This window comes from Bufo bufo, chromosome 10 (genome assembly GCF_905171765.1).
Source record: "Bufo bufo chromosome 10, aBufBuf1.1, whole genome shotgun sequence".
Lineage (NCBI taxonomy): Eukaryota > Metazoa > Chordata > Amphibia > Anura > Bufonidae > Bufo > Bufo bufo.
In genome coordinates this window covers 79,767,774-79,794,409 of record NC_053398.1, presented here as the reverse complement: position 1 = coordinate 79,794,409, position 26,636 = coordinate 79,767,774, and the positions used below count along the sequence as shown (strand labels likewise).

The following is a 26,636-nucleotide window of genomic DNA, read 5'->3' as shown; positions in this document are numbered from 1 at the left end:
TCATAAAGACACACATTGTTACATCTTGAATAATTACAGACATATTATGGTTTTATCAATCTAGGCAAACAGATTTGTAATCCAAGACCAAGCATGAACGTGTCTACCAATGCCCAGAGCATGCAGCAGTAAGGCCACTTTCCAGTAAATTTACTTCTAACTAGTATAAAACTTTCCACTTCCCACAGTATTTAATAACCAGGCTGAAGCAATGCACAGGATAATGCAAAAAACTGTAACAAAATGACTGATAGCAAAAAATGTAAAAAAAAAAAAAAAGTACCATGTTCTGCATAATATTTTTCCAGCTGTTGATCCAACATCTTACAAATTCCGTCTCCAAAATTTTGCAGGATTTTTGCTTCCTTCCCGTTCTGAAGCGGCAGAGGGTACTTCTTCAGTGAGCTAATGGCCTAAGCAGAAAGGAGGACCACATCAGTTCACAATTGCAGAGCTCTTCACATGGTCTTGATGTGTAATTATGTGTTGAACGAAGAATAAATCTCTTCTAGCATAGTCTGTATCATATATTCTGTAACAAAAGTCAGTGCAGCCTCATAATGATTAGTAATCTTATTGTAATTAGGAAATCTGTATTCACGGCCATGAGTGATCCATATTTGTAGTGAGAGAAAACGTGGCTGAGTAATCATGACAGAATACAAAGCTTAAAAAAAAAAATCTAATGTGGCCATACGGACATAAATATACAGATGAATACAGATATAACAAGCTGTATACCACGTCCATACTTATGTTTAGTTTTCAATAGGTAAAGTGAATTTGCCCCCTTACATATTCCTTACATTGACCTTCTAGCTACACATTATAGTATCACAACTGTGAGATTTACCTCAACACAGCAAACACATACAGCTGACAAACCATATAAAACGGATGCTGTCATCATCAGGAGCAATAAAACCAGGCACATGTAGTTTAGGCCATGTACACACTTGACCAAACTAACACTGTGCACAATCAGAACCAAAGTATATATGAGAGGTACAATAAGGCCATGTGTCACAGCTGTAAAACAGGAGTGAGGGAAAGGCCACATGCCTAGGATTTTTTTTACGTAACGACACAACATATAAAGGACTGATACCGATCCTCATGTTCATAATTTGGATCTTGTGATATGGATCCATAATATTTTAGGATCTAGAAATACACCTCTGTATGTCACCAATTTTAAACAGTAAGAAAGAGGAATTCCAAAAATAATATGGTATGTTCCATTGCATCTTCCATTCTAAAGATATTGGCCCATATCTAGTGCTTACGCATCCGTGCAGTAAAACTTCAGACATGTCCTATACTTCATTGCAACATGCAAACCACAGACCCATTGAACTCAACAGGTCCGCACTGTGATGCAGAATGCACACAATTAGCGGACCGAAAAACACTTACGGTCAGGAGAAATCACCCTTAAATAGAACAGCACAATAGGGGGTGGGGAATGACAGGGCTCCAGATGGCGACTAAAATGGTCGCAAATGCGACTTAAAATTGCTAAATGGCGACAAGACTTTGTAGTCTTGTCGCCATTTGCGCCTAGACCCGCCGCTGCTCTGCCGCTTTCACAAACTGACAGCGCGTGCCATGTTCTCAACAACACAGGGGAGAAAGAGGCAGTCCCTCCCCCCTGTACTGCTGCTGCCACTGCCACCAATGGGCTGATAGCAGGGAGGAGGAGGGGAGGGGCTATGGCCACTGCGCCCACCAATGAATATCGTTTATGCTTAATACAAATGCAGGCTGTGGGTGCCGGACATATCCCATACCCGGCACCCAGCCTCTATGACTGCGCTCTGCGATCCGCCGCTATTAACCCCTCAGGTGCACCACGCCCCCCCCCCCAACCCCAGTATTATAAATTAGAATCATTGGTGGCGCAGTCCCCCCACCCAAAGTATTATAATCATTGGTGGTGCAGTGCGCCCCCAACCCCCCCCCCCCCCCCAAGTATTATCATTGGTGGTGCAGTGCGCCCCCAACCCCCCCATCCCCCAAGTATTATCATTGGTGGCAGTTCCAATCGGAGCCCCAGCAGTGTAATCCTGGGGCTCCGATCGGTTACCATGGCAGCCAGGACTCTACTGAAGTCCTGGCTGCCATAGTCGGCTGGCTCCCTGCTGCTGTGTGCACTAAGCACAGAGCAGCAGGGACAGTGTGAGGTCCTATTCACCCTGATAGAGATCTATCAGGGTGAATAGGACAAGGGCTGAAAGATCCCAAGTTCTAGCCCCTAAGGGGGTAAATAGGTATTAAATAAAAAGTTAAAAAAAAAAAAAAAAGTAAAAAAACAAACAAACACCAAAATATTAAGTTTAAATCACTCCCTTGCCCAATTTTACATATAAAATATATAAACAATAAAAAAAATATTACATAATCGCTAGGCCCGAAAAAGTGCGAACTATTAAAATATTTAAAAATATTTCCTATGCGGTGAATGCCGTAACAGAAAAAAAAAAAAAAAGTGCAATTTGCCATTTTTTATGTCACCTTGTCCCGACAAAAAATAGGATTGGACTGTTCTATTATGGTCCAGACGTTCCATGAAATGTGGAATGCACGCAGCTTTTTTGGTGTTTTATTTTTTTCACGTGGTATTGAGTATCGCAATACTTTTTTTTTTATGGTATCGAAATCCAGTCAAAATTTTGGTATCGTGACAACCCTAGGTAAGACATGTTTTTTTTTTGTTTTGTTTTTTATATTAGACCGTAATTATATGTATTTTAAATTTTGCGACTAAAATTTTTTAATTTGGCTCCTAAATTTTTCAGGTTAGGAGCCAATGGCTCCTTGATATTTTTTTTAGTCTGGAGCCCTGAATGAGAGGATTCCAGAGAGGTCACCTGTTTGATTGGCATGATACCAGAAGGAAAAATATACATTTGGTTTATGCTGAAAATTATTGTGCTGGAAAATATAGATTTTGTTAAGGACACGAGGTGAGCATTATGCTTCCATTATGCGCAACTTTCTTTTATTGAATCCGCAGCTAAAGAGTTAAATATCAATACATAAAGAAAAAACTTGTTTAGGTACAACCTAGCATGCTTGAACATATGGTAACCAATGAGGATCTATCAGAGAACATATAAGGAATATGTGGATGAACTCCGCCCTCTTTCTTTAGTAGCATAACATGGATAAACAGATAATGAAAATCACAGGACCAGGAATTTCTCTGCATCGGATGACAGGAGAAGTCCGGGTATGGAGAGTCTATGGAAGGAAGTCAGAAGATTCTCGTGGAATGTCTTTATTCGGAGCACAGGTAGACAGTGGATATTTCCCAGAAGCCTGAAGATTATTTTTTATTGTTGGTAAGCTGAAAATTATGAGATAAAAGCATAGGGATGGGTTAAATAGGGTGGGATAATGCTCGCCTCGTGTCCTTAATAAAATCTATATTTTCCAGCACAATAGCTAGGAAAATCTCTAATTTTATTACAGTACACGAGGCTCCCATTATGCGAGTTCAAAGCTTGCTATATATCATATATATATAAGATTATAATGTCTATTACAAATCGAAAATAGCATAATAATAAATAATCAATTAGAATAACAATGACTATGAAACTATTCTAGTAAGGTTGTAGAAACATGAGAAATAGGATGAAAATAAAAAGGTTCAGAAAGTAGACTCAGAGGACCAGTTAGCGGCTTTAAGATGATCAGCCAGGGAACCACCTGATTGAATAAGTTTGGTAGAAACGGCTCCCCTAAGAGAATGGGCCCCAAAAGCTGAAATGTCAATGTTAGCAAGGGACATGACTTGTTTAACCCATCGGGCTAGAGTGGGAGAGGATACCGGTAAGTGTGGTTTTCAGTAAGAGATCAGTAGTTGAGGTTTAAAGGGATGTCGAAGTGAAGCAGTCTTATAAGAATGTAGACATTTGACCACACATAGGTGGTCGTTGTGTGGAAAGGCTGGGTAGAAGATGGAATGAACGTTGGTCTTATTTCGTCTAGTTATAGTAAAATGTACTCCGTTAGGGGAATAGGATCTGTTAGAGATATCCAGGGTTTTTACATCAGAGACTCTTTTAATGGATATAAGACAGTTAGTTTGAGAGATAAAAGTTTTTGAGATAAAGAGTCATTATCTCCCCAAGATGATATAGGGTCCAGGACAACGTTAACGCCCCAAGTCGATTGGTATTTTGGCAAGGGGGGACGTTTGAAACGGATACCCTTAAAGGGACACTGACAGGCCTTCTGAGCATAGTTAGCTCTTTATATGCCCCCCTAGGTCTTATAATAAGTTCCCAATTCATATAAGTATTATCCCTGTGCGCATTATAAAACGTTAAAAATAATCTTTATAATCACCTCTCCTTTCTGCCCAAGGGGCGTTCTTTGCGGCGCATTTGTGCCCGGCCGCGTCCCAACTGCCGGGTCCTTAGACACGCCCATCTCATTAGTATTCACTTCGCTGGGCGGTATTTCTCAGTCCCCGACATTCGGAGATCATGCGCATGCGCCCGGCACCCTCGCTCGCCGGGATCACATTGCGCCAAGTGAATACTAATGAGATGGGCGTGTCTAGGGGGGCATATAAAGAGCTAATTATGCTCAGAAGGCCTGTCAGTGTCCCTTTAAGTCATCTACAGATGAGGGGATGTTTCCCTATGGGTAAGGATTAAATGGGAAAATGAGATGCAGATATAGCCAAACGGTAAAGGTTTATGGTGAGGTATGCTTTACCAGCCTCAAAAGAGGCAGAAAGAAAATTTAAGATGTAGGTGAGAGAGGCATGTATGGGATCCAAGTCTCGTTGACTGCACCAATCAGCCCAAATTTTCCAGGCTGATCCGTAAGCCTTTCTGGTACCCGGAGCCCAGGCTTCAGAAAGGAGATCTTTAGTTGAATGAGAAAGGTTTGGGACACTTTCGGAAGGCTGGAAATGAGCTAGGCTACAAGAGGCAGTTGGTGGGACAGTATTAGCAGGTGGTGTTCGCCGAAAGGGTTCAACAGAAGATTTGGAGAATAAGGGAGGATTCTCTGGAATTCTATAAGCATCCCCAGAATTTGGGGAAACCACGTCTGGGTTGGCCACCATAGGGAAATGAGAACAATTGTCAACTTCTGAATAGAAACCTGCAGGAGAACTCTGGGAATCAGAGCGAAAGGAGGAAAAGCATAGTTTTTGTCTCGAGGCCAAATCTGGAGAAAAGCATCAACTCCCGAAGTTTCGGGTGCGGGACGCCAACTGAAGAACCTGGGTACTTGTCGGTTGAGGCGAGAAGCAAAAAAATCTAGGTGAAGAGGCCCCTAAAGAGTATTGAAGAGATGGAAAATGGCCGGATTCAATTGCCAATCGCTCGCATCTATGACATACCGTGAATTCCAATCCGCTATGAAATTGGATAAACCTGGAAGATATTCCGCCTTGAGGACATTTCTAATCAGACAAAAGTGCTAAAATTCTTTTGCGATACTGGCCAGCATTTCTGATCTCGTGCCACCCAGGCGGTTGATGTATTGGATGGCAGAAATGTCCATCCGGAGGAGTATACAACAATGAGACCTGTTGGCTGCGAAGCTCTTGAAAGCAAAGAACTTGGCTAGAAGTTCTAAGCAGTTGATGTATACAGAAACTTCCGAATGAGACCATTTGCCTCCTGTGGAATTGGATCCGCATCTGGCGCCCCAGCCAGAAAGACTGGTGTCCGACTCTATGACAAGGTCTGGAATGGAGTTGAAGATAGTCTTCGCATTCCACTCTTGAACGTGTTGGAGCCACCAGTGAAGTTCTTCTCTGGCATCTGACGAGAGGGGAATCTCATCTGAATAACCCAGATCGTTCCGAAAGTGCAGAATTTTCAGCCCCTGTTGTGTAAAGGGGCTGAAAATATAGCTTGTATGGAGGCCAATAGGAGGCCAACTAAACGAGCAATGTTCCGAAGGGAAATGATATATTTTTTGAGAATCGAACAAATCTCTTTTTGGATTACCTTCAACTTCTTGGAAGGGAGGCTCAACATGGCTGATTGGGGTTTTATGATCAATACCCCAAAATTTTGGGGTTAATACAGATTTCTCGTAATTGATGAGAAATCCGAGGTCCGTCAGAAGAGATAAGGTCCAAATCATGTGAAGATGTGCCTATGATATGGATTCCGCTAGAATCAGTATATCATCCAGGTATATAATGAGGCGCACTCCACGGGAACGTAGGGAGGCTACTACCGGTTTTATTAACTTGGTGAAGCGCCAAGGGGCTGAAGAAAGGCCGAATGGGAGGCAGGTAAACTGCCATCTCTGACCTTCCCAAATGAATTAGAGAAATGGCTGAGAAGAAGGATGGACTGGTACCGTGAAGTGGGCATCCCTTAGGTCTATTTCTTAACAACCAATAGTTTTTTTAATAAAAGGTCGCGAAGTAAGTGAATCCCTTCCATTTTGAAGTGTCTGTATTGTATGAAATTGTTCAATAGACGTAAGTTAATTACTGGGCGAAATCCGATATCTTTCTTCTTGACCAGAAACAGGTTGCTCAGAAACCCAGAAGAATGGGAGGGAACTTGAATTATTGCCTGTTTGAAACATAATTCCTTGATTTCTAGGTCTATTAATAGTCGATCTTCAGTCGAAAATTGTAAGGGAATGAAGGAGGTGTGATTGTATTGGACAGGACACAAAGTCTATTTGGAAGCCCTGGAATGTATTGAGGATACAGCAGTCTGCAGAAATCAAAGCCCAATGATGGGCAAAATGTTTGAGTCTGCCTCCTAGGGGTATGACAGAAGAATGAAGGTAGTGTCGACTTAACGCCAGATGCTCTCGGACATGTGAAACCATGTTGTCCTCGGCCACACCAGGATCGTCCCCGATAGGGGAAGAATGGTGGAAATAGGCTAGGTGGAGCAGCGTACGCTGTTCTCTCAGGTTGGTAGGAACCTCTGTTTCTATCATTTTGGTATGTCCGGCTAGGAAAGCGGCTCCTAATTCCTTTCCCGGCACAGGTAAAAACCTTGTTCTGAAATACTTTCTTTAAATTGGTCTGTGCCCGGTCTAGAGGAAAATAATCCCACATATTTATTCATTTATTTTATGAACGGTTCACCGAAGAGAGAGAGCCGTCTGTGGGAAGATTCGGTTCTGAGGTGGCCAATTGGGACAGTTGGGGGTCTAAGCGCATCAGCACTGTACGGCGTCGTTCCGCACAGAGAGCGGCATTAGCGTTGCCTAATAGTATCATGGCTCTTTGAGACCAACCTTTCATGGTAGGTATACCAATAGCAGTCCCAGAGACTGCTGCCTCTTCAGTCAAGAATTCTGGTAAGAGGTCCTAAAACATCCAGGAGCTTATCTTGACACGAGCAGTCTATCCCCTTCTTTGTTTTTTTTTTCCTTATTTTTAACAGGTACTTTATAAGGATACCATCTATGTCGGGAGTAGCAGCCGCGTTTCCCGGTAATGTAGGTCGTGGGCATTCAGCCCTTAATTTGTTTCTAGAGGCACGATGTAGCTCTTTTTTGATCCATAGGGAAATAAACTATTGGACCTGTGGATTGGGGACCCACTCTCCGGAACGGGGATGCTTAATTAAGGAGGGGTCGAAGTAAGGAGTCCCCGTGCCATGTAAAATTAAGGACTCTGACGAGGGAGGATCTTGAGAGACACCTTCCTCAAAGTCTGATTCTTCCTCCAGGTCATAATAGCCCTCATTGTCTGAAATATCGGACTGATCTAGAGAAGACCTGTCCGAAGACTCCATATATGAGTCTGGTTTAAGTCTTTTAACGGCGGTCCGAGCCCGTCTATTTGTATCGTCCTCACAGGCGGAGGGTCTTGGATGCATAGCATGAGCATCAGTATGGGTACTGCACGATAGCCGTGAGTCATCAGGAATTTCTTGACCTTTACCGGTATGAGCAGACTTAGTCTGTGTGTTGGGAATATGGTCGTCATTCATTTAAATGCCGTTTGAGGGCAGGTTTAAGCGATTTTTTTAAAACCTTTTGCCAAATTGGTTGTAGAGTCAGTGGCCGACCAAAACACATCAGATGGAGTTTGTGGTGTAGCCTGAGGGGATTTTGGAGGTGCCGACTGGGCAATAGCCCTAGCGACCAAAATGGAAATTGTCTTTTGTACAGATGACATAGCTGAGCGCAGTGCCTCCTGTACAGAGTGTGACACAGACCGGTCAATAAAATTTTTGATTTTTTTCTCCATAAAGTCAGTATCCTTGTCTTGATTTGGGGCAGACATGACCAAAATATAATTATATATATATATATATATATATAAAAATAAAAATAAAAAAATGGCCAGCACTCCAGAAAGTAAAAAAGTACAAAAGTCTTTATTTACCCCAGTGGGACATACGCAACGTTTCGGCTCTAGACAGGAGCCTTCCTCAAGCGGTGTACAGAGACAAAATGCCAACAATATATAGCAGCATACTCATTCATTACAATTAACAAAACATGTGCAATTAATTAATAATTACAAAAAACAAGTGCAATTAATATATAGTAATTAATAACAAATCTCACAAAATATGAAATACAGATATATAACAATATAATCCAAATTAAATATAACCCACACTATATATATTTCCCTAATGATGTATACATGATTACATATAATAAAAGAAAAACTTCCATACAATATTGATTACAATAATTATCGTTATCAGTGCCATATGTGAATGGTAATCAAAAAGTGCCAAGTGCTTACTATGAGGTATTGCGAGCGGAGGGTGAATGGCTGAGGGTGAATGGCTGCCATCCAAGATACCACATGTCATTCGGCGTGTCTGGGGCGTCTCTGTGCATGTCAGGATGACGTACATAAAGCGCTTCCTGTTGTAGCCACAACCATCATTGCGTGGCTGCGCATTGCAACTCCAACACCGTGTCCACCATATTTGATAAGGGAATCGGACATCCACCGCGGACGTCACATACCAATGCCACTACCGTCTGTTGGGATCAAGGTGGCGCCAGCACCAATTCATGTCGACATACCATAGATGGCAGTGCGGGGTCGTGTGATGACTACCCCCATAGAACATAGGTGCAGTCTCCACCCGTGACCCGCGGTCAGTAGCGCACCCGCATGTTAGTACAGGGTCGCACTGCACCCCCGGTGAAAAACCTGCACATCACCATCATTCAAGAGGGTTCTCCTCAATACCACCTCCCATGTGGGCAACAGACTATGGCCATATACAGAATAAACAAAAAATAATAAAACAAAGACAAACGCAGACATCCTCTGCATAATGTGGATCTTGGCCGCACGCCATTCAAAGTTTTCCTCATACTTCCTCTCACCACACTCCATTGCAAACCATCTGTGATAAAATAAAATGGAACTACTGTTTTGTCCCATACAATCACCAAACATATGCAGGCACAACACAGCGTTTCCATATGTTGGTCAAGGGCAAGCTACTAACCTATATTACCCCAATATTATAGTCCACATTCAGACCATGCGGTTTAAGGGAATTAAGTAAATTAATCCACTTAAGCTCCCTTTTTTTTAAAATACTGGCTCTATCACCGCCTCTCCTCGGCATTGAAACAAAATTAATGATACAACTCTCCCCCTTTAATGTCCTATAGAAGGTCCCGGAGTTTAAAGGATCAATTAGTGAAAGCTGATGTGGGCACATTGAAAAAAGGCAGACAGACAACGTTAAGTCCTAGTGTCGGCTGCTTTCCTTGTCTGTCCTGTGTTAATTGCAGGTACATGCTTAAAGGTAAAACGTTTGTACATCCTCAAACTGGCGCTGTGCATCGGATAGGTCACTATCGGACGTGCGATTCCAGTTTTATTATCTATGGACTGACCTGTCCATGCAACCTGTTGTATGTTGGAGAGACGACTACGGATTTTAAGTCGCGTCTCAACAACCACAGGTTAAACATAAGGAAGAAAAGATTAGACCTGCCGGTCTCAAAACACTTTGCAGAGTATAAACATGTTGATAGAGACATGAAGTGTTGTATCATTGATTTTGTTCCAATGCCGAGGAGAGGCGGAGATAAAGCCAGTATTTAAAAAAAAAAAGGGAGCTTAAGTGGATTCATTTACTTAATTCCCTTAAACCGCATGGTCTGAATGTGGACTATAATATTAGGGTAATATAGGTTAGCGGCTTGCCCTTGACCAACATATGGAAACGCTGTGTTGTGCCTGCGTATGTTTGGCGATTGATTGTATGGGACAAAACAGTAGTTCCTTATGGATTGCCAAATTTTTTATGTTTTCCATTTTATTTTATTTTATCACAGATGGTTTGCAATGGAGCGTGGTGAGAGGAAGTACGAGGAAATATTTGAATGGCGTGCAGCAAAGATCCACATTATGCAGAGGATGTCTGCGTTTGTCTTTGTTTTATTATTTTTTGTTTATTCTGTATTTTGTCATAGTTGCCCACATGGGAGGTGGTATTGAGGAGAACCCTCTTGAATGATGGTAATGTGCGGGTTTTAGACCGGGGGTGCAGTGCGACCCTGTACTAACATGCGGGTGTGCTACTGACCGCGGGTCACGGGTGGAGACTGCACCTATGTTCTATGGGGGTAGTCATCACACGACCCAGCACTGCCATCTACGGTATGTCGGCACGAATTGGTGCTGGCGCCACCTTGATATTGTGGGCAACAGACGGTAGTGGCATTGGTATGTGACCTCCGCGGTGGATGTCTGATTCCCTTATCAAATATGGTGGACATGGTGTTGGAGTTGCAATGCGCAGCCGCGCAATGATGGTTGTGGCTACAACAGGAAGCGCTTTATGTACGTCATCCTGACATGCGCAGAGACGCCCCAGACACGCCGAATGACATGCAGTATCTTGGATGGCAGCTATTCACCCTCTTACTCCTCCTTCACCCTCCGCTCGCAATACCTCATAGTAAGCACTTGGCACTTTTTGATTACCATTCACATATGGCACTGATCACGATAATTATTGTAATCAATATTGTATGGAAGTTTTTCTTTTATTATATGTAATCATGTATACATCATTAGGGAAATATATATAGTGTGGGTTACATTTCATTTGGATTATATTGTTATATATCTGTATTTCATATTTTGTGAGATTTGTTATTAATTACTATATATTAATTGCACTTGTTTTTTGTAATTACCGTATTTTTCGCCCTATAAGACGCACCGGCCCATAAGACGCACCTAGGTTTTTGAGGAGGAAAATAAGAAAAAAATTATTTTTAACCAAAAGGTGTGCTTTTGGTGGGTTTGGAACTAATGGTGGTCTGTGGATGAAGTACACTGTTATGAGAGGGGATCTGTGGATGACGGACACTGTTATGGGAGGATCTGTGGATGACGGACACTTATGGGGGGATCTGTGGATGACGGACACTTATGGGGGGATCTGTGGATGACGGACACTTATGGGGGGATCTGTGGATGACGGACACTTATGGGGGGATCTGTAGATGACGGACACTTATGGGGGGATCTGTGGATGACGGACACTTATGGGGGGATCTGTGGATGACGGACACTTATGGGGGGATCTGTGGATGACGGACACTTATGGGGGGATCTGTGGATGACGGACACTTATGGGGGATCTGTGGAAAACGGACACTGTTACAGGGGGGGGGGATCTGTGGCTGGCACTGTTACAGGGGGGGGGGGGTCTGTGGATGGCACTGTTATATATGTGCCATCCACAGACCCCCCCATCCCATAACAGTGCCATCCACAGACCCCCCCGCCCATAACAGTGCCATCCACAGATTCCGTGTGCCCCCCGCCGCTGCCGCCCCCCCCCCCCCCAGTATACAAATATAAAATGTATTATTTAATTAAAAGTTATTAAACATGCCCCCCTCACTCCTAATAGTACCGTATATCCTAATTGCTTCTGTACAATGCCGGCAGGCGGGCCGGGCGGCCGGCGCGTCCCTCCTTCATTCACAAAGGAGGCGGCGCAGGCACGTGACATCAGGGAGTTACGCTGCCGCCCGCCTGCCGGCATTATACAGAAGCAATTAGGATATATTACTATTAGGAGTGAGGGGGGCATGTTTAATAACTTTTAATTCAATAATACATTTTATATTAGAATACCGGAGCGGTGGGGCGGGGCTATAGTACAGTGACCGCACCGCCCCGCCGCTATTGCCGTCCCCCAGCTCCTCCTCCCAGTCCCTCCCCGGCCCCCGCTCCGTACATCGCATCCAGCGATGTTAAACTGTCAGCATTCGCCCCATAAGACGCAGGGGCATTTTCCTCCCATTTTTGGGAAGGAAAAAGTGTGTCTTATGGGGCGAAAAATACGGTATTAATCAATTGCACATGTTTTGTTAATTATATTGAATGAGTATGCCGCTATATATTGTTAGCATTTTGTCTCTGTACACCGCTTGAGGAAGGCTTCTGTCTAGAGACAAAACGTTGCGTATGTCCCACTGGGGTAAATAAAGACTTTGCTACTTTTTTACTTTCTGGAGTGCTGCCCATTTTTTCTATTTTTGTATTTCTGGATTGGCTTTGATCAGCACTGGGCCAGTTGCACCCACCAGCTTGCATTAAGGACGGTGCTGCCATTATTTTTAATATATATATATATATATATATATATATACACATACACAGTACAGACCAAAAGTTTGGACACACCTTCTCATTCAAAGAGTTTTCTTTATTTTCATGACTATGAAAATTGTAGATTCACACTGAAGGCATCAAAACTATGAATTAACACATGTGGAATTATATACATAACAAACAAGCGTGAAACAACTGAAAATATGTCATATTCTAGGTTCTTCAAAGTAGCCACCTTTTGCTTTGATTACTGCTTTGCACACTCTTGGCATTCTCTTGATGAGCTTCAAGAGGTAGTCCCCTGAAATGGTTTTCACTTCACAGGTGTGCCCTGTCAGGTTTAATAAGTGGGATTTCTTGCCTTATAAATGGGGTTGGGACCATCAGCGGCGTTAAGGAGAAGTCAGGTGGATACACAGCTGATAGTCCTACTGAATAGACTGTTAGAATTTGTATTATGGCAAGAAAAAAGCAGCTAAGTAAAGAAAAAAGAGTGGCCATCATTACTTTAAGAAATGAAGGTCAGTCAGTCAGCCAAAAAATTGGGAAAACTTTGAAAGTAAGGGCTATTTGACCATGAAGGAGAGTGATGGGGTGCTGCGCCAGATGACCTGGCCTCCACAGTCACCGGACCTGAACCCAATTGAGATGGTTTGGGATGAGCTGGACCGCAGAGTGAAGGCAAAAGGGCCAACAAGTGCTAAGCATCTCTGGGAACTCCTTCAAGACTGTTGGAAGACCATTTCAGGGGACTACATCTTGAAGCTCATCAAGAGAATGCCAAGAGTGTGCAAAGCAGTAATCAAAGCAAAAGGTGGCTACTTTGAAGAACCTTGTTTGTTATGTATATAATTCCACATGTGTTAATTCATAGTTTTGATGCCTTCATAGTCATGAAAATAAAGAAAACCCTTTGAATGAGAAGGTGTGTCCAAACTTTTGGTCTGTACTGTATATATATATATATATATATATATATATACACACACACACCATGTAAACATTCACAGTGCAGGTGGAAAAAGTATGTGAACCCCTAGACTAACGACATTTCCAAGAGCTAATTGGAGTGAGGTGTCAGCCAACTGGAGTCCAATCAATGAGATGAGATTGGAGGTGTTGGTTATAGCTGTCCTGCCCTATAAAAAACACACACCAGTTCTGGGTTTGCTTTTCACATGAAGCATTGCCTGATGGTCAATAGCGGAAATGAAGGTCAGTCCAAAGTGCAAGGACGGTTATGGGGGATCTGAGGATGATGCGCTGTTATGGGGGATCTGTGGAGGACGCTGTTATGGGGGATCTGTGGAGGACGCTGTTATGGGGGATCTGTGGAGGACGCTGTTATGGGGGATCTGTGGAGGACGCTGTTATGGGGGATCTGTGGAGGACGCTGTTATGGGGGATCTGTGGAGGACGCTGTTATGGGGGATCTGTGGAGGACGCTGTTATGGGGGATCTGTGAAGGACGCTGTTATGGGGGATCTGTGGAGGACGCTGTTATGGGGGATCTGTGGAGGACGCTGTTATGGGGGATCTGTGGAGGACGCTGTTATGGGGGATCTGTGGAGGACGCTGTTATGGGGGATCTGTGGAGGACACTTATGTGGGGGGTGCTATGACACATAGGGCCATGAGGGGGGGCAGCATAAGACATATAGCATCTTATGCTGGTCCCGCTCATGGCCCTATGTGTCCCCTCATGTGTCCTAAACTGCGCACATAACTGGCTTTGTGTGTAAAGTATTTTACTAGTGTGTAAAACAATCTCTCTCCTATTGATAACATGGCCGCCTCTGTACTCACTGTCACTATGAATGCACTACAGTGAGCGGCAGCGAGCTGGCCGGCGCGTGACTGACATCACTTAGTAACGCTCCTCCCACTTCAGGAAGCAGGAGCGTTACTAAGTGACGTCAGTCACGCGCCGGCTGGCCCGCTCGTCGCTGCAGTGCATTCATCGTGAAAGTGAGTACAGAGGCTGGACCTGTTATCAATAGGAGAGAGATTGTTTCACACACTAGTAAAATACTTTACACCCAAAGCCAGTTATGTGCGCGGGGCCCCTTCATATAAAATCGCGGCATTTTCGGGTCGGCCAAATCGCCATATCACATTTGCCGATTATCGCGATTCGATTCTTTTTTCGATTTATCGTGCAGCCCTAGTCTACACGACGACAATAAGTCGCAACATTTGTCGCGCAACATTTTGTTACACCAATGTCGCGTGACAATTTTTATAATGGCAGTCTATGGTGTCGCACTGCAACATGCGACATGCTGCGACTGCGACGCAACAGTCGCAGAAAAATCTATCTCGAATGGATTTTCTGCGACTGTTGCGTCGCAGCATGTTGCAGTGCGACACCATAGACTGCCATTATAAAAATTGTCGCGCGACATTAGTGCGACAAATGTCGTCGTGTAGACGTAGCCTAAATCAACAACAGAATGGCTTAAACCAGTGATGCCCAACCTACGGCCCTCCAGCTTTGTAAAACTACAGCTCCCACCATGCCCTTCTGTAGGCTGACAGCAGTAGGCTGCCTGGGCATGCTGGGAGTTGTAGTTTTGAAACAGGTGGAGGGCCGCAGGTTGAGCATGCCTGGCTTAAACAGAAGAAAATACGCCTTCTGGAGTGGCCCAGTAAGAGTCCTGACCTCAACCTGATTGAGATGCTGTGGCATGACCTCAAGAAAGCGATTCACACCAGACATCCCAAAAATATTGCTGAACTGAAACAGTTCTGTAAAGAGGAATGGTCAAGAATTACTCCTGACCGTTGTGCACGTCTGATCTGCAACTACAGGAAACGTTTGGTTGAAGTTATTGCTTCCAAAGGAGGTTCAACCAGTTATTAAATCCAAGGGTTCACATACTTTTTCCACCTGCACTGTGAATGTTTACATGGTGTGTTCAATAAAAACATGGTAACATTTAATTCTTTATGTGTTATTAGTTTAAGCAGACTGTGATTGTCTGTTGTTGCGACTTAGATAAAGATCAGATCACATTTTATGACCAATTTGTGTAGAAATCCATATCATTCCAAAGGGTTCACATACTTTTTCTTGCAAATGTGTATATATATATATATATATATATTGTGGCAATGTGAACATTGAGGTGTACAGTAAAGTCACGGGGAAGCAGGATCAAAGGGGTGTTGTGTGCACCGGGAGCGTGTCACCAAGGGGCCCAGCCTTGGTGGAGTAAAAGCCCTAGTTCAGGTGTCCACTAAAGTAGTTGGGGGACACCATATAGATAGTGTAGCTGGTTCAGCTGTTTCAGGGCAGGCTTTTACTGGGAACAGGCAATGTGTTGGGTGGGTGCCTGTTTCCCCTACTCCAGACCGGGACTTGGGGCATGCTCATGTCCAGGGATCCTATTTAATCCTGCTACTGGATCTTGGGTGTGGCTCACTCTGGAGTGTTTGGTGAAGCAGAGTCCTGGTGGGGCTCTGTGTGAGTGGTCTCAGTCGTGTGGGCTGAGGGGCCACAAGGCTAGGCGCTAGCCTGAACTTTGGAGGAGTGTGTTACCTGTGGACAGAGGCCTTGCGGCTCTGTGTGGTCCAAGCCAGGAGGGCTGAGAGACCACTATTCCCCAAGAGACACTGGACTGGAGACAGTGGGCGTACTGTGCTCTGTACAGCCAGGAGGCTGTGGGACATTGGCTGAGAAAGCTGCATGTGTGAACAGGGTGTGAACAGGCTACTTTCACACTTGCGGCAGGACAGATCCGACAGGCTGTTCACCCTGTCGGATCCGTCCTTCCGCTATTTCGCTGTGACGCCGGACCGCCTCTGCGTCCCCATTGACTATAATGGGGACGGGGGCGGAGCTCCGGCGCAGCACGGCAGTGCACGGCGAAAGGCCGCCAGACTAAAAGTCCTGCATGTCCGACTTTTTAGTCCGGCGGCCTCTCACCGCGAACTGCCGTACTGCGCCGAAGCTCCGCCCCGTCCCCATTATAGTCAATGGGGACGGAGCGGCGGTCCGGCGAAATAGCGGAAGGACGGATCCGACAGGGTAAACAGCCTCTCGGATCCGTCCTGCCGCAAGTGTGAAAGTACCTTTAGGTGAGTCAGGAATGTTATGTTTAGTTAGAGCCTGGACGGCGAGTGTTTATTATTTTAGTAATTTTGCTTGTGCTGGTGTATCACAATAAATGCACTGTTTGGACCTGAAACCTGGTGTCCTGAAGCCGAATCGGTGTGAATGATCCCGTAAAAGAAAGCTACCCCTCACAATATATATAGTCACTAATAACAGAAATTCAGTTTATAGTGAGGCCTGTAAGGGTAGATAATTAACTACCGGTAAAATAATATAATATATTATTATACACTCACCTAAAGAATTATTAGGAACACCATACTAATACTGTGTTGGACCCCCTTTTGCCCTCAGAACTGCCTTAATTCTACGTGGCATTGATTCAACAAGGTGCTGATAGCATTCTTTAGAAATCTTGGCCCATATTGATAGGATAGCATCTTGCAGTTGATGGAGATTTGAGGGATGCACATCCAGGGCACGAAGCTCCCGTTCCACCACATCCCAAAGATGCTCTATTGGGTTGAGATCTGGTGACTGTGGGGGCCATTTTAGTACAGTGAACTCATTGTCATGTTCAAGAAACCAATTTGAAATGATTCAAGCTTTGTGACATGGTGCATTATCCTGCTGGAAGTAGCCATCAGAGGATGGATACATGTTCTCATTCTGTTTACGCCAAATTCGGACTCTACCATTTGAATGTCTCAACAGAAATCGAGACTCATCAGACCAGGCAACATTATTCCAGTCTTCAACAGTCCAATTTTGGTGAGCTCGTGCAAATTGTAGCCTCTTTTTCCTATTTGTAGTGGAGATGAGTGGTACCCGGTGGGGTCTTCTGATGTTGTAGTCAAGGTTGTGCGTGTTGTGGCTTCACAAATGCTTTGCTGCATACCTCGTTTGTAACGAGTGGTTATTTCAGTCAACGTTGCTCTTCTATCAGCTTGAATCAGTCGGACCATTCTCCTCTGACCTCTAGCATCCACAAGGCATTTTTGCCCACAGGACTGCCGCATACTGGATGTTTTTCCATTTTCACACCATTCTTTGTAAACCCTAGAAATGGTTGTGCGTGAAAATCCCAGTAACTGAGCAGATTGTGAAATACTCAGGACCAGCCCGTCTGGCACCAACAACCATGCCACGCTCAAAATTGCTTAAATCACCTTTCTTTCCCATTCTGACATTCAGTTTGGAGTTCAGGAGATTGTCTTGACCAGGACCACACCCCTAAATGCATTGAAGCAACTGCCATGCCAGTTGGTTGACTAGATAATTGCATTAATGAGAAATAGAACAGGTGTTCCTAATAATTCTTTAGGTCAGTGTATATCAAAAGTATTTTCCTCAGATGAGGTATTCAAAAGCAGAATTATTATATATACAGTCAGGTCCATAAATATTGGGACAGACACAATTCTAATTTTTTTGGCTCTATAGACCACCACAATGGATTTGAAATGAAACGAACAAGAAGTACTTTAACTGCAGACTGTCAGCTTTAATTTGAGGGCATTTACATCCAAATCAGGTGACCGGTGTAGGAATTACAACAGTTTGCATATGTGCCTCCCACTTGTTAAGGGACCAAAAGTAATAGGACATAATAATAATCATACATCAAACTTTCACTTTTTAATACTTGGTTGCAAATCCTTTGCAGTCAATTACAGCCTGAAGTCTGGAACGCATAGACATCACCAGACGCTGGGTTTTCATCCCTGGTGATGCTCTGCCAGGCCTGCACTGCAACTGTCTTCAGTTCCTGCTTGTTCTTGGGGCATTCTCCCTTAAGTTTTGTCTTCAGCAAGTGAAATGCATGCTCAAATCGGATTCAGGTCAGGTGATTGACTTGGCCATTGCATAACATTCCAATTCTTTCCCTTAAAAAACTCTTTGGTTGCTTTTGCAGTATGCTTTGGGTCATTATCCATCTGCACTGTGAAGCGCCGTCCAATGAGTTCTGAAGCATTTGGCTGAATATGAGCAGATAATATTGCCTGAAACACTTCAGAATTCATCCTGCTGCTTTTGTCAGCAGTCACATCATCAATAAATACAAGAGAACCAGTTCCATTTGCAGCCATACATGCCCACACCATGACACTACCACCACCATGCTTAACTGATGAGGTGGTATGTTTAGGATCATGAGCAGTTCCTTTCCTTCTCCATACTCTTCTCCTCCCATCACTCTGGTACAAGTTGATCTTGGTCTCATCTGTCCATAGGATGTTGTTCCAGAACTGTGAAGGCTTTTTTAGATGTCGTTTGGCAAACTCTAATCTGGCCTTCCTGTTTTTGATGCTCACCAATGGTTTACATCTTGTGGTGAACCCTCTGTATTCACTCTGGTGAAGTCTTCTCTTGATTGTTGACTTTGACTCACATACACCTACCTCCTGGAGAGTGTTCTTGATCTGGCCAACTGTGGTGAAGGGTGTTTTCTTCACGAGGGAAATAATTATTTGGTCATCCACCACAGTTGTTTTCCGTGGTCTTCCGGGTCTTTTGGTGTTGCTGAGCTCACCATCTTTTCTCATCTTTCTTACTTAACATATGTGTCCTAATTTTCCTGCGTTCCTTCTTTTCAAGAATGTTCCAAACAGTTGTTTTCGCCACGAATAATGTTTTTGCTATCTCTCTGATGGGTTTGTTTTGTTTTTTCAGCCTAATGATGGCTTGCTTCACTGATAGTGACAGCTCTTTGGATCTCATCTTGAGAGTTGACAGCAACAGATTCCAAATGCAAATTGCACACTTGAAATGAACTCTGGATCTTTTATCTGCTCATTGTAATTGGGATAATGAGGGAATAACACACACCTGGCCATGGAACAGCTGAGAAGACAATTGTACCATTACTTTTGGTTCCTTAACAAGTGGGAGGCATATATGCAAACTGTTGTAATTCCTACACCGTTCACCTGATTTGGATGTAAATACCCTCAAATTAAAGCTGACAGTCTGCAGTTAAAGCACATCTTGTTCGTTTTATTTCAAATCCATTGTGGTGGTGTATAGAGCCAAAAATGGTAGAATTGTGTAAATGTCGATTTATGGACCTGACTGTATATAGAGAGAGCAGTCACTAATATGGCCACAGAGAGTAAATTATGAGGAAACCTGTGAGGTAAAAATCTTTATACACAGCAGATTAACAATGTCCGTCCAGTCTGAGAGCAGCGCTCGCACTGACTGGAACGGGCAGGAGACAAAGGCTGACGACCAACCAACGTCGGAAAGGAAAATTAGGACACATACGTTAAGTAAGAAAGATTAAAAAAGATTAATAAAACCACAAGTTAATTCATAAGGGGGTATGAAACAAGGAGTGAATATAGAAAATAAGTACAATAATGAGCAAATATGATAGAATGATATCATTAATATAACAAGAAAATTTTCACTCAGCTGTTATCACTGCGGACGCAGCTAAAGAAAGAGGGCGGAGTTTATCCTCATATTGCTTATATGTTCTCTGATACATCCTCAGTGGTTATCATATGTTCAAGCATGCTAGGTTGTACCTAAAGTTTTTTCTTTATGTATTGATATTTAACTCTTTAGCTGCGGATTCAATAAAAGAAAGTTACGTATAATGGGAGCATAATGAGAGCCTCATGTACTGGAATAAAATTACAGTACCCAGTAAGGAGTCTCTTTTACAGCTGTGAGATTAATTGAATTAATTTGATTAATTTAGCCTTTTTAATGCATTACATTTTTTTTAATTTTTTTCATATTATCTAATATTTTCTTCCAGCGATTAATAATGGCATGGGCAGCAGGGACTGAAGAGATCCCACGCAGGCTGAGATGGTATAGTGCTGTGATGGCTAATCTCCAGCACCCCAGCTGTGGTAAAACTACAACCCCCAAGATGCACAACTGCTTGGCTGTTCTCAGAACTCTATAGAAATGAATAGAGCATGCTGGGAGTCGTAGTTTCACCACAGCTGGAGTGCCAGGGGTTAGCCATCACTGGTAGTGCTACGCAAGAGCTGTAGGACCTGTGATGACATCACCATCATGTAATCAGGGCAGGAGGGGACGTAGCTCAGCAGCAGTAGAGGGGATAAGTGGTGGGGAAAGATCTGTGATGACCTCATCTGACACGAGGGTGGAGAGCTTTGCGTGGACATGCTGGGAGTTTTAGTTCTCTTCTCTTATACCTTCTCCCTGTGATATCCAAAAGCAAAACTCTTGGAGGCAGCAAGGAAAGGAATAACATCTCCATACTCTCAGAACCTGCGTAAGTGATTATACTTACCTGATCCCCAGTGCTATAGTCTGCTTTGTTCGCTCCCCAGACTCTGCTGCTTGTCTTAGGTCCCTTCATGTAAACTTCCTGTTTGATGCCACTGCAGCCAATTACTGTCCGCCGTTACACTTGTGTCAAGTCAAATGGCTGCTAAAACCAGAAGTTTCCATGGAGGGACCCCATACAAGCAGCGGAGGCTGGGGAGCAAACAAACTGGGACAAAATGTCGGGAACCAGGTAAGTACGATCATCAATGCGTGTCCCGCCAATCTGCGAGGTCTAGAAATTAGTACACACTCCAACTAACCATCAAGGCACCAAGGGTTATTTATCAAACTGGTGTAAAGTAGAACTGGCTTAGTTACCTATAGCAACCAGATTCCACCTTTCATTTTGGACAGCTTCTTTGGAAAATGAAAGGTGGAAATTGATTGGTTGCTATGGGCAACAAAGCCAGTTCTACTTTACACCAGTTTGATTAATAACCCCCCAAGTTTGGTGAGTAAATTAACTAATTTATATCGAAGATTTCTAGTTTAATTTGGCTGATGCTGTTATATAACTTATGGTTTCCATTCTGTGTACTGTGCCCCACTGTTCCAGGTATGATGTCCTCCTTTTGAGAATACTAAAAATGGCCACCCTGAATGTGACTGCATCCAAGGCATTGGACTAAGAACCTTACTCCGTACTGATGAGGGGCAAACACCCTGAAAACAGATGTCTGCGGATGGATATTTGGCAAGGCTATTTTTCCTTGTTATATCCCAAGGCTTGTTAAAAAGTCACAGGGAGCCGCTTTCACAAGGCGGTGCTAGCGAGAAGGTTCTCTTTCTAAGTTGGCATATGAGTGATGCATAAAACGTGATATAGTAGAAAACACTCATATTATGGCTATATGCACCCCTCAACATTGACGCTGGGTTCAGACCTGAGCGTACTGGATGGAGCGCTCTGTATGCGCGATTCTACGGGCGTCTCACATACGCGGCTCCTGTGCAAGCGAACGCCCATTGTCGCGCGTTCCCGGAAGTCTATGTACGGGAACGCGCGACACTACGCCCCAAAGAAGCTCCTGTACTTCTTGGGGCGTAGGGCGTTTTACAGTGGGTTCGTACGCGCTGTAAAACGCTCAGGTGAGAACCATTCCCATAGGGAATTATTGGTTCCTGCCTGTTGAGCGTTTTACAGCGCGTAGGAACGCGCTGTAAAACGCTCAGGTGTGAACCCAGCCTGAAACTTTAACGCCAAGAAGAGAAGTTGTGTAATTATGGAAATCACATGATCGACAGACAGGTTAATCATATGTAAAAATGGAAACAAAATATTTAAAACGTCTGGAGTATGAGAGCCACACACAGGAATACACGTACTTAAAGAAGACCTTTCACTTGAATAAAAAATGTAAACTAAGCATACAGACATGGAGAGCGGCGCCCAGGGATCTCCCTGCACTTACTATTATCCCTGGGCGCCGCTCCGTTCTCCAGGTATAGGCTCCGGTATCTTCATATGTTCGGCTCAACTGGGTGGAGCCTGCCGGCGTCTCCTTCTCCCAGGCTGTAGCCCTGGCCAATCGCAGCGCTCAGCTCATAGCCTGAGAGGTTTTTTTTTCTCTCAGGCTATGAGCTGAGCGCTGCGATTGGCCAGCACTCCAGCCTGGGAGAAGGAGACGCCGGCAGGCTCCTCCCAGTGGAGCCGAACATATGAAGATACCGGAGGCTATACCGGAAGAACGGAGTGGCGCCAGGGATAATAGTAAGTGCAGGGAGATCCCTGGGCACCGATGTGCATGTCTGTATGCTTAGTTTACATTTTTTATTCTAGTGAAAGGTCCTCTTTAAACACCTTTGCATGCTATCAATGAGGTTATTAATGGTTATCTGAGGAATGCCACAAGGAATGCACTTAGGCATTCAAGTAATCAAAATCTGCCGCTGGCAGCTCCCATTGCAGTTGCCAACCAATGAGGTCCCAGATGTGCTTGATGACAGATAAGTTCAGAAATGCTTTAGGCCGTGAAGGCACATTTAGGCAAAGCTGCTCACATTAGAACTAGCAAAATTTGGCCTGGCATTGTTCTGTTGAAAAATGGCTACTGGGACACTTTGGAGAAATAGCCGTACCACTGGTTCCATGGCCAGATCAAACCACCCGGACACAGAACGGTAAACAGTGCTGACATCTCAGCCTAAGGTCTCCTGCACACAACCGTTTTTTTATCCGTTTACTGTAGGGTTTTTTGCGCTCCGTATACGGAACCATTCATTTCAATGGTTCCGCAAAAAAACGGAATGTACTACGTATGTATTCCGTTTCCATATTTCTGTTCCGTTGAAAGATAGAACATGTCCTAATATTGCCCGCAAATCACGTTCCGTGGCTCCATTCAAGTCAATGGGTCCGCAAAAAAAAACGCAACACATACGGAAATGCATCCGTATGTCTTCCGTATCCATTCCGTTTTTGCGGAACCATCTATTGAAAATTTTATGCCCAGCCCAATTTTTTCTTTGTAATTACTGTATATGCCATACAGAAAAACGGAACGGAAACACAACGGAAACAAAAAACGGAATAACGGATCCGTGAAAAACGGACCTTAAAACACTGAAAAAGCCATATGGTCGTGTGCAGGAGGCCTAAGGCCTCTTGCACACTAACGTATTTTCTTTTAGTGTCCGGTCCGTTTTTTTTTGCCTACCATATACAGAACCATTCATTTCAGTGGGTCCGCAAAAAAACGGAAGGTGCTCCGTGTGCATTCAGTTTCCATATTTCCATTCCACAAAAAAAATAGAACATGTCCTATTATTGTCCGCATTAAGGACGAGGAAAGTACTGTTCTATTAGGGGCCAGCTGTTCCGTTCCGCAAAATACGGATGCACACGGATGTCATCCATATTTTTTGCGGACCGCAAAATACATACGGTCGTGTGCAAGAGGCCTAAGGGCATAGGTATTTTCTGGGGTCATAAACCAAGGTCTATCAGATCAAGGATTCTGTCCCTCTCAGTTTGTGACAATGACTGGCATGTGAACAAACAAGAGGCATGACACAACCATCCCACACAACTTTTTTTTTACAGTTTCATGTGGAAAAAACTTTGCTTTAAGGCTAGGGCTGCGCGACAATTTTTATCATGATAGTCGATGGTGTCGCACTGCGACTGCGATACAACAATTGCAAAAAACACATCCAAAAATGGACCATACACCATAGACTATAATTATAAAAATTGACGCGCGACACATGTTGCAGTGTAGTTGAGCCCTATGTGTCGTGCGACACATGTCGTCGTGTAGCACTAGCCTAAGGCCTCCTGCACACGGCCGTTTTTTTCCCCCGTTTACTGGCCGTTTTTTCCGTTCCGTATACGGTCCGTATACGGAACCATTCATTTCAATGGTTCTGCAAAAAAAACTGAATGTACTCCGTATGCATTCCGTTTCCGTATTTCCGTTTTTCCGTTCTAACATAGAACATGTCCTATTATTGCCCGCAAATCACGTTCCGTGGCTCCATTCAAGTCAATGGGTCCGCAAAAAAAACGGAACACATACGGAAATGCATCCGTATGTCTTCCGTTTCCGTTTCGTTTTTTGCTGAGCCATCTATTGATAATGTTATGCCCAGCACAATTTTATCTATGTAATTACTGTATATGCCATACGGAAAAACGGAACAACGGAACAAAAACGGAAACACAACGGAAACAAAAAACGGAACAATGGATCCGTGAAAAACGGACCGCAAAACACTGAAAAAGCCATACGGTCGTGTGCAATAGGCCTAAATCTGGCTTTTAAGCCCCTCCCACATGCCACAGATTGGAGTTAGGCTACTTTCACACTAGCGTTCGGGTGTCCGCTTGTGAGCTCCGTTTGAAGGGGCTCACAAGCGGCCCCGAACGCATCCGTACTGCCCTAATGCATTCTGAGTGGACGCGGATCCGCTCAGAATGCATCAGTCTGGCAGCGTTCAGCCTCCGCTCCGCTCAGCAAGCGGACACCTGAACGCTGCTTGCAGCGTTCGGGTGTCCGCCTGGCCGTGCGGAGGCAAGCGGATCCGTCCAGGCTTACAATGTAAGTCAATGGGGACGGATCCGTTTGAAGTTGACACAATATGGCTCAATCTTCAAACGGATCCGTCCCCCATTGACTTTCAATGTAAAGTCTGGACGGATCCGTTCAGGCTACTTTCACACTTAGAATTTTTTTTAAACTATAATGCAGACGGATCCGTTCTGAACGGATCCAAACGTCTGCATTATAGGAGTGGATCCGTCTGAGCAGACATCAGACGGACCCGCTCTGAACGGTAGTGTGAAAGTAGCCTTAGGTGTTTGAAAATTTGATCATCTGCAGATCTTAGCGACACCTGATTTGCATAACCTTATATTTCTCTTGGTGCTGCAATTTCAATGTTGAGGAGTGTAGTGTTATGGTGTACTCACAAATAGAATAAAAGTGTAAATAAAATAGAATCAAATCGTAAAAAGGAAAAATATATCAAATAAATACCAGACACATAAAACCAACAGGCAAAAATAAGGCTAGAGCTATACGGCAACATGTGTTGCGTAACTTCTTGTAACAGAAAAGTTGCGCGACATGCTGTGACTACGACACAGCAATCGCAAAAAAAATCCATCTGTGCGAATGTTGTGTCACAGTCGCAGCATTTTGCACTGTGACAACATTGACTATTATTATAAAAAAATGTTGCGCAACATTAGTGTGAAATGTTGCAATGTAGTTGTACGACTTATTGACGCACAACACATGTTGTGTAGCTCTAGCCTAAATGTACATATATGAGAACACACAAACAGTATATTTAGCAACATGCTCCAAAGTGCAAAGACACATGCAAACAAACACTGGAAACATGCATTACATGCATTACTGCTATACTTACTGTATATGAAAATTTGAAGCTCTTTGCGCTCAAATTTTGCCTCTGAGCATAGCTAAAGAATTTGAGCAGCCCCTGCAGCAGGCTTTGTCAGTGTGCATGGTCCCTTCTCTAGCCAGCTGCTCTCCAAGGCTGGGCCAATGGAGGCAAGAACCGATTCTACTGCGGAGACGCCGAACGCTTGTTGTGCCGTATGGGCAAATACAGGGGCATAAGGTCCGACACACAGCAAACAACTCCCAGTTACCTCCAGCGTGAAATCACACATACAATGGTTGGAGGGTGGAGGCTGAGAGTGCCACCTACCCCTGACTCATGTGACGCAGGCCGCACAGGTGCACCTGAATGTTACCCTAGATCAAAATCATAGCACATTCAAACCTGGAATTGCCACACCTCCAGGTGTGCATGTACAAACAGAATAAGGCCTTATGTACACGTCCATGAAATACAGTCCATGTGATACCGGCCTGGATTTCTTCTGAGTGTATGAGCGCACGGTGTCATTGGTTGCTATGACGCCGTGCGCTTCCTGCTGCCGCCGCAGTACAGTGATGCACTGGTATAGATCTTATAGATAGCAACCAATGACGCCGTGCGCTCCTGCACTCAGAAGAAATCCAGGCCGGTATCACACGGACCGTGTTTCACGGACGTGTGCATGAGGCTTAAGGCCTCTTGCACATGACCGTATGGTTTTGCGATCCGTTTTAAACGGATCAGTTTTTTTATTTTATTTTTTTGTTTCAGTAGTGTTTCTGTTCCACTTCCGTTATGTTTTTCCGGATCACAAACAGGAACATACAATAATGT

General features: G+C 44.0%; 1 protein-coding gene across 1 annotated transcript in view; it reads right to left on the bottom strand.

Annotated features, from left to right (window-relative positions):
- Positions 1–26,636, bottom strand: part of MUS81 (MUS81 structure-specific endonuclease subunit) — a 499,563-nt gene that overhangs the window by 235,777 nt on the left and 237,150 nt on the right. Inside the window, exon 3 of the mRNA XM_040410299.1 lies at positions 284–413. Coding sequence (XP_040266233.1) covers positions 284–413 — 130 coding nt within the window. The remainder of the gene's footprint in view (positions 1–283; positions 414–26,636) is intronic.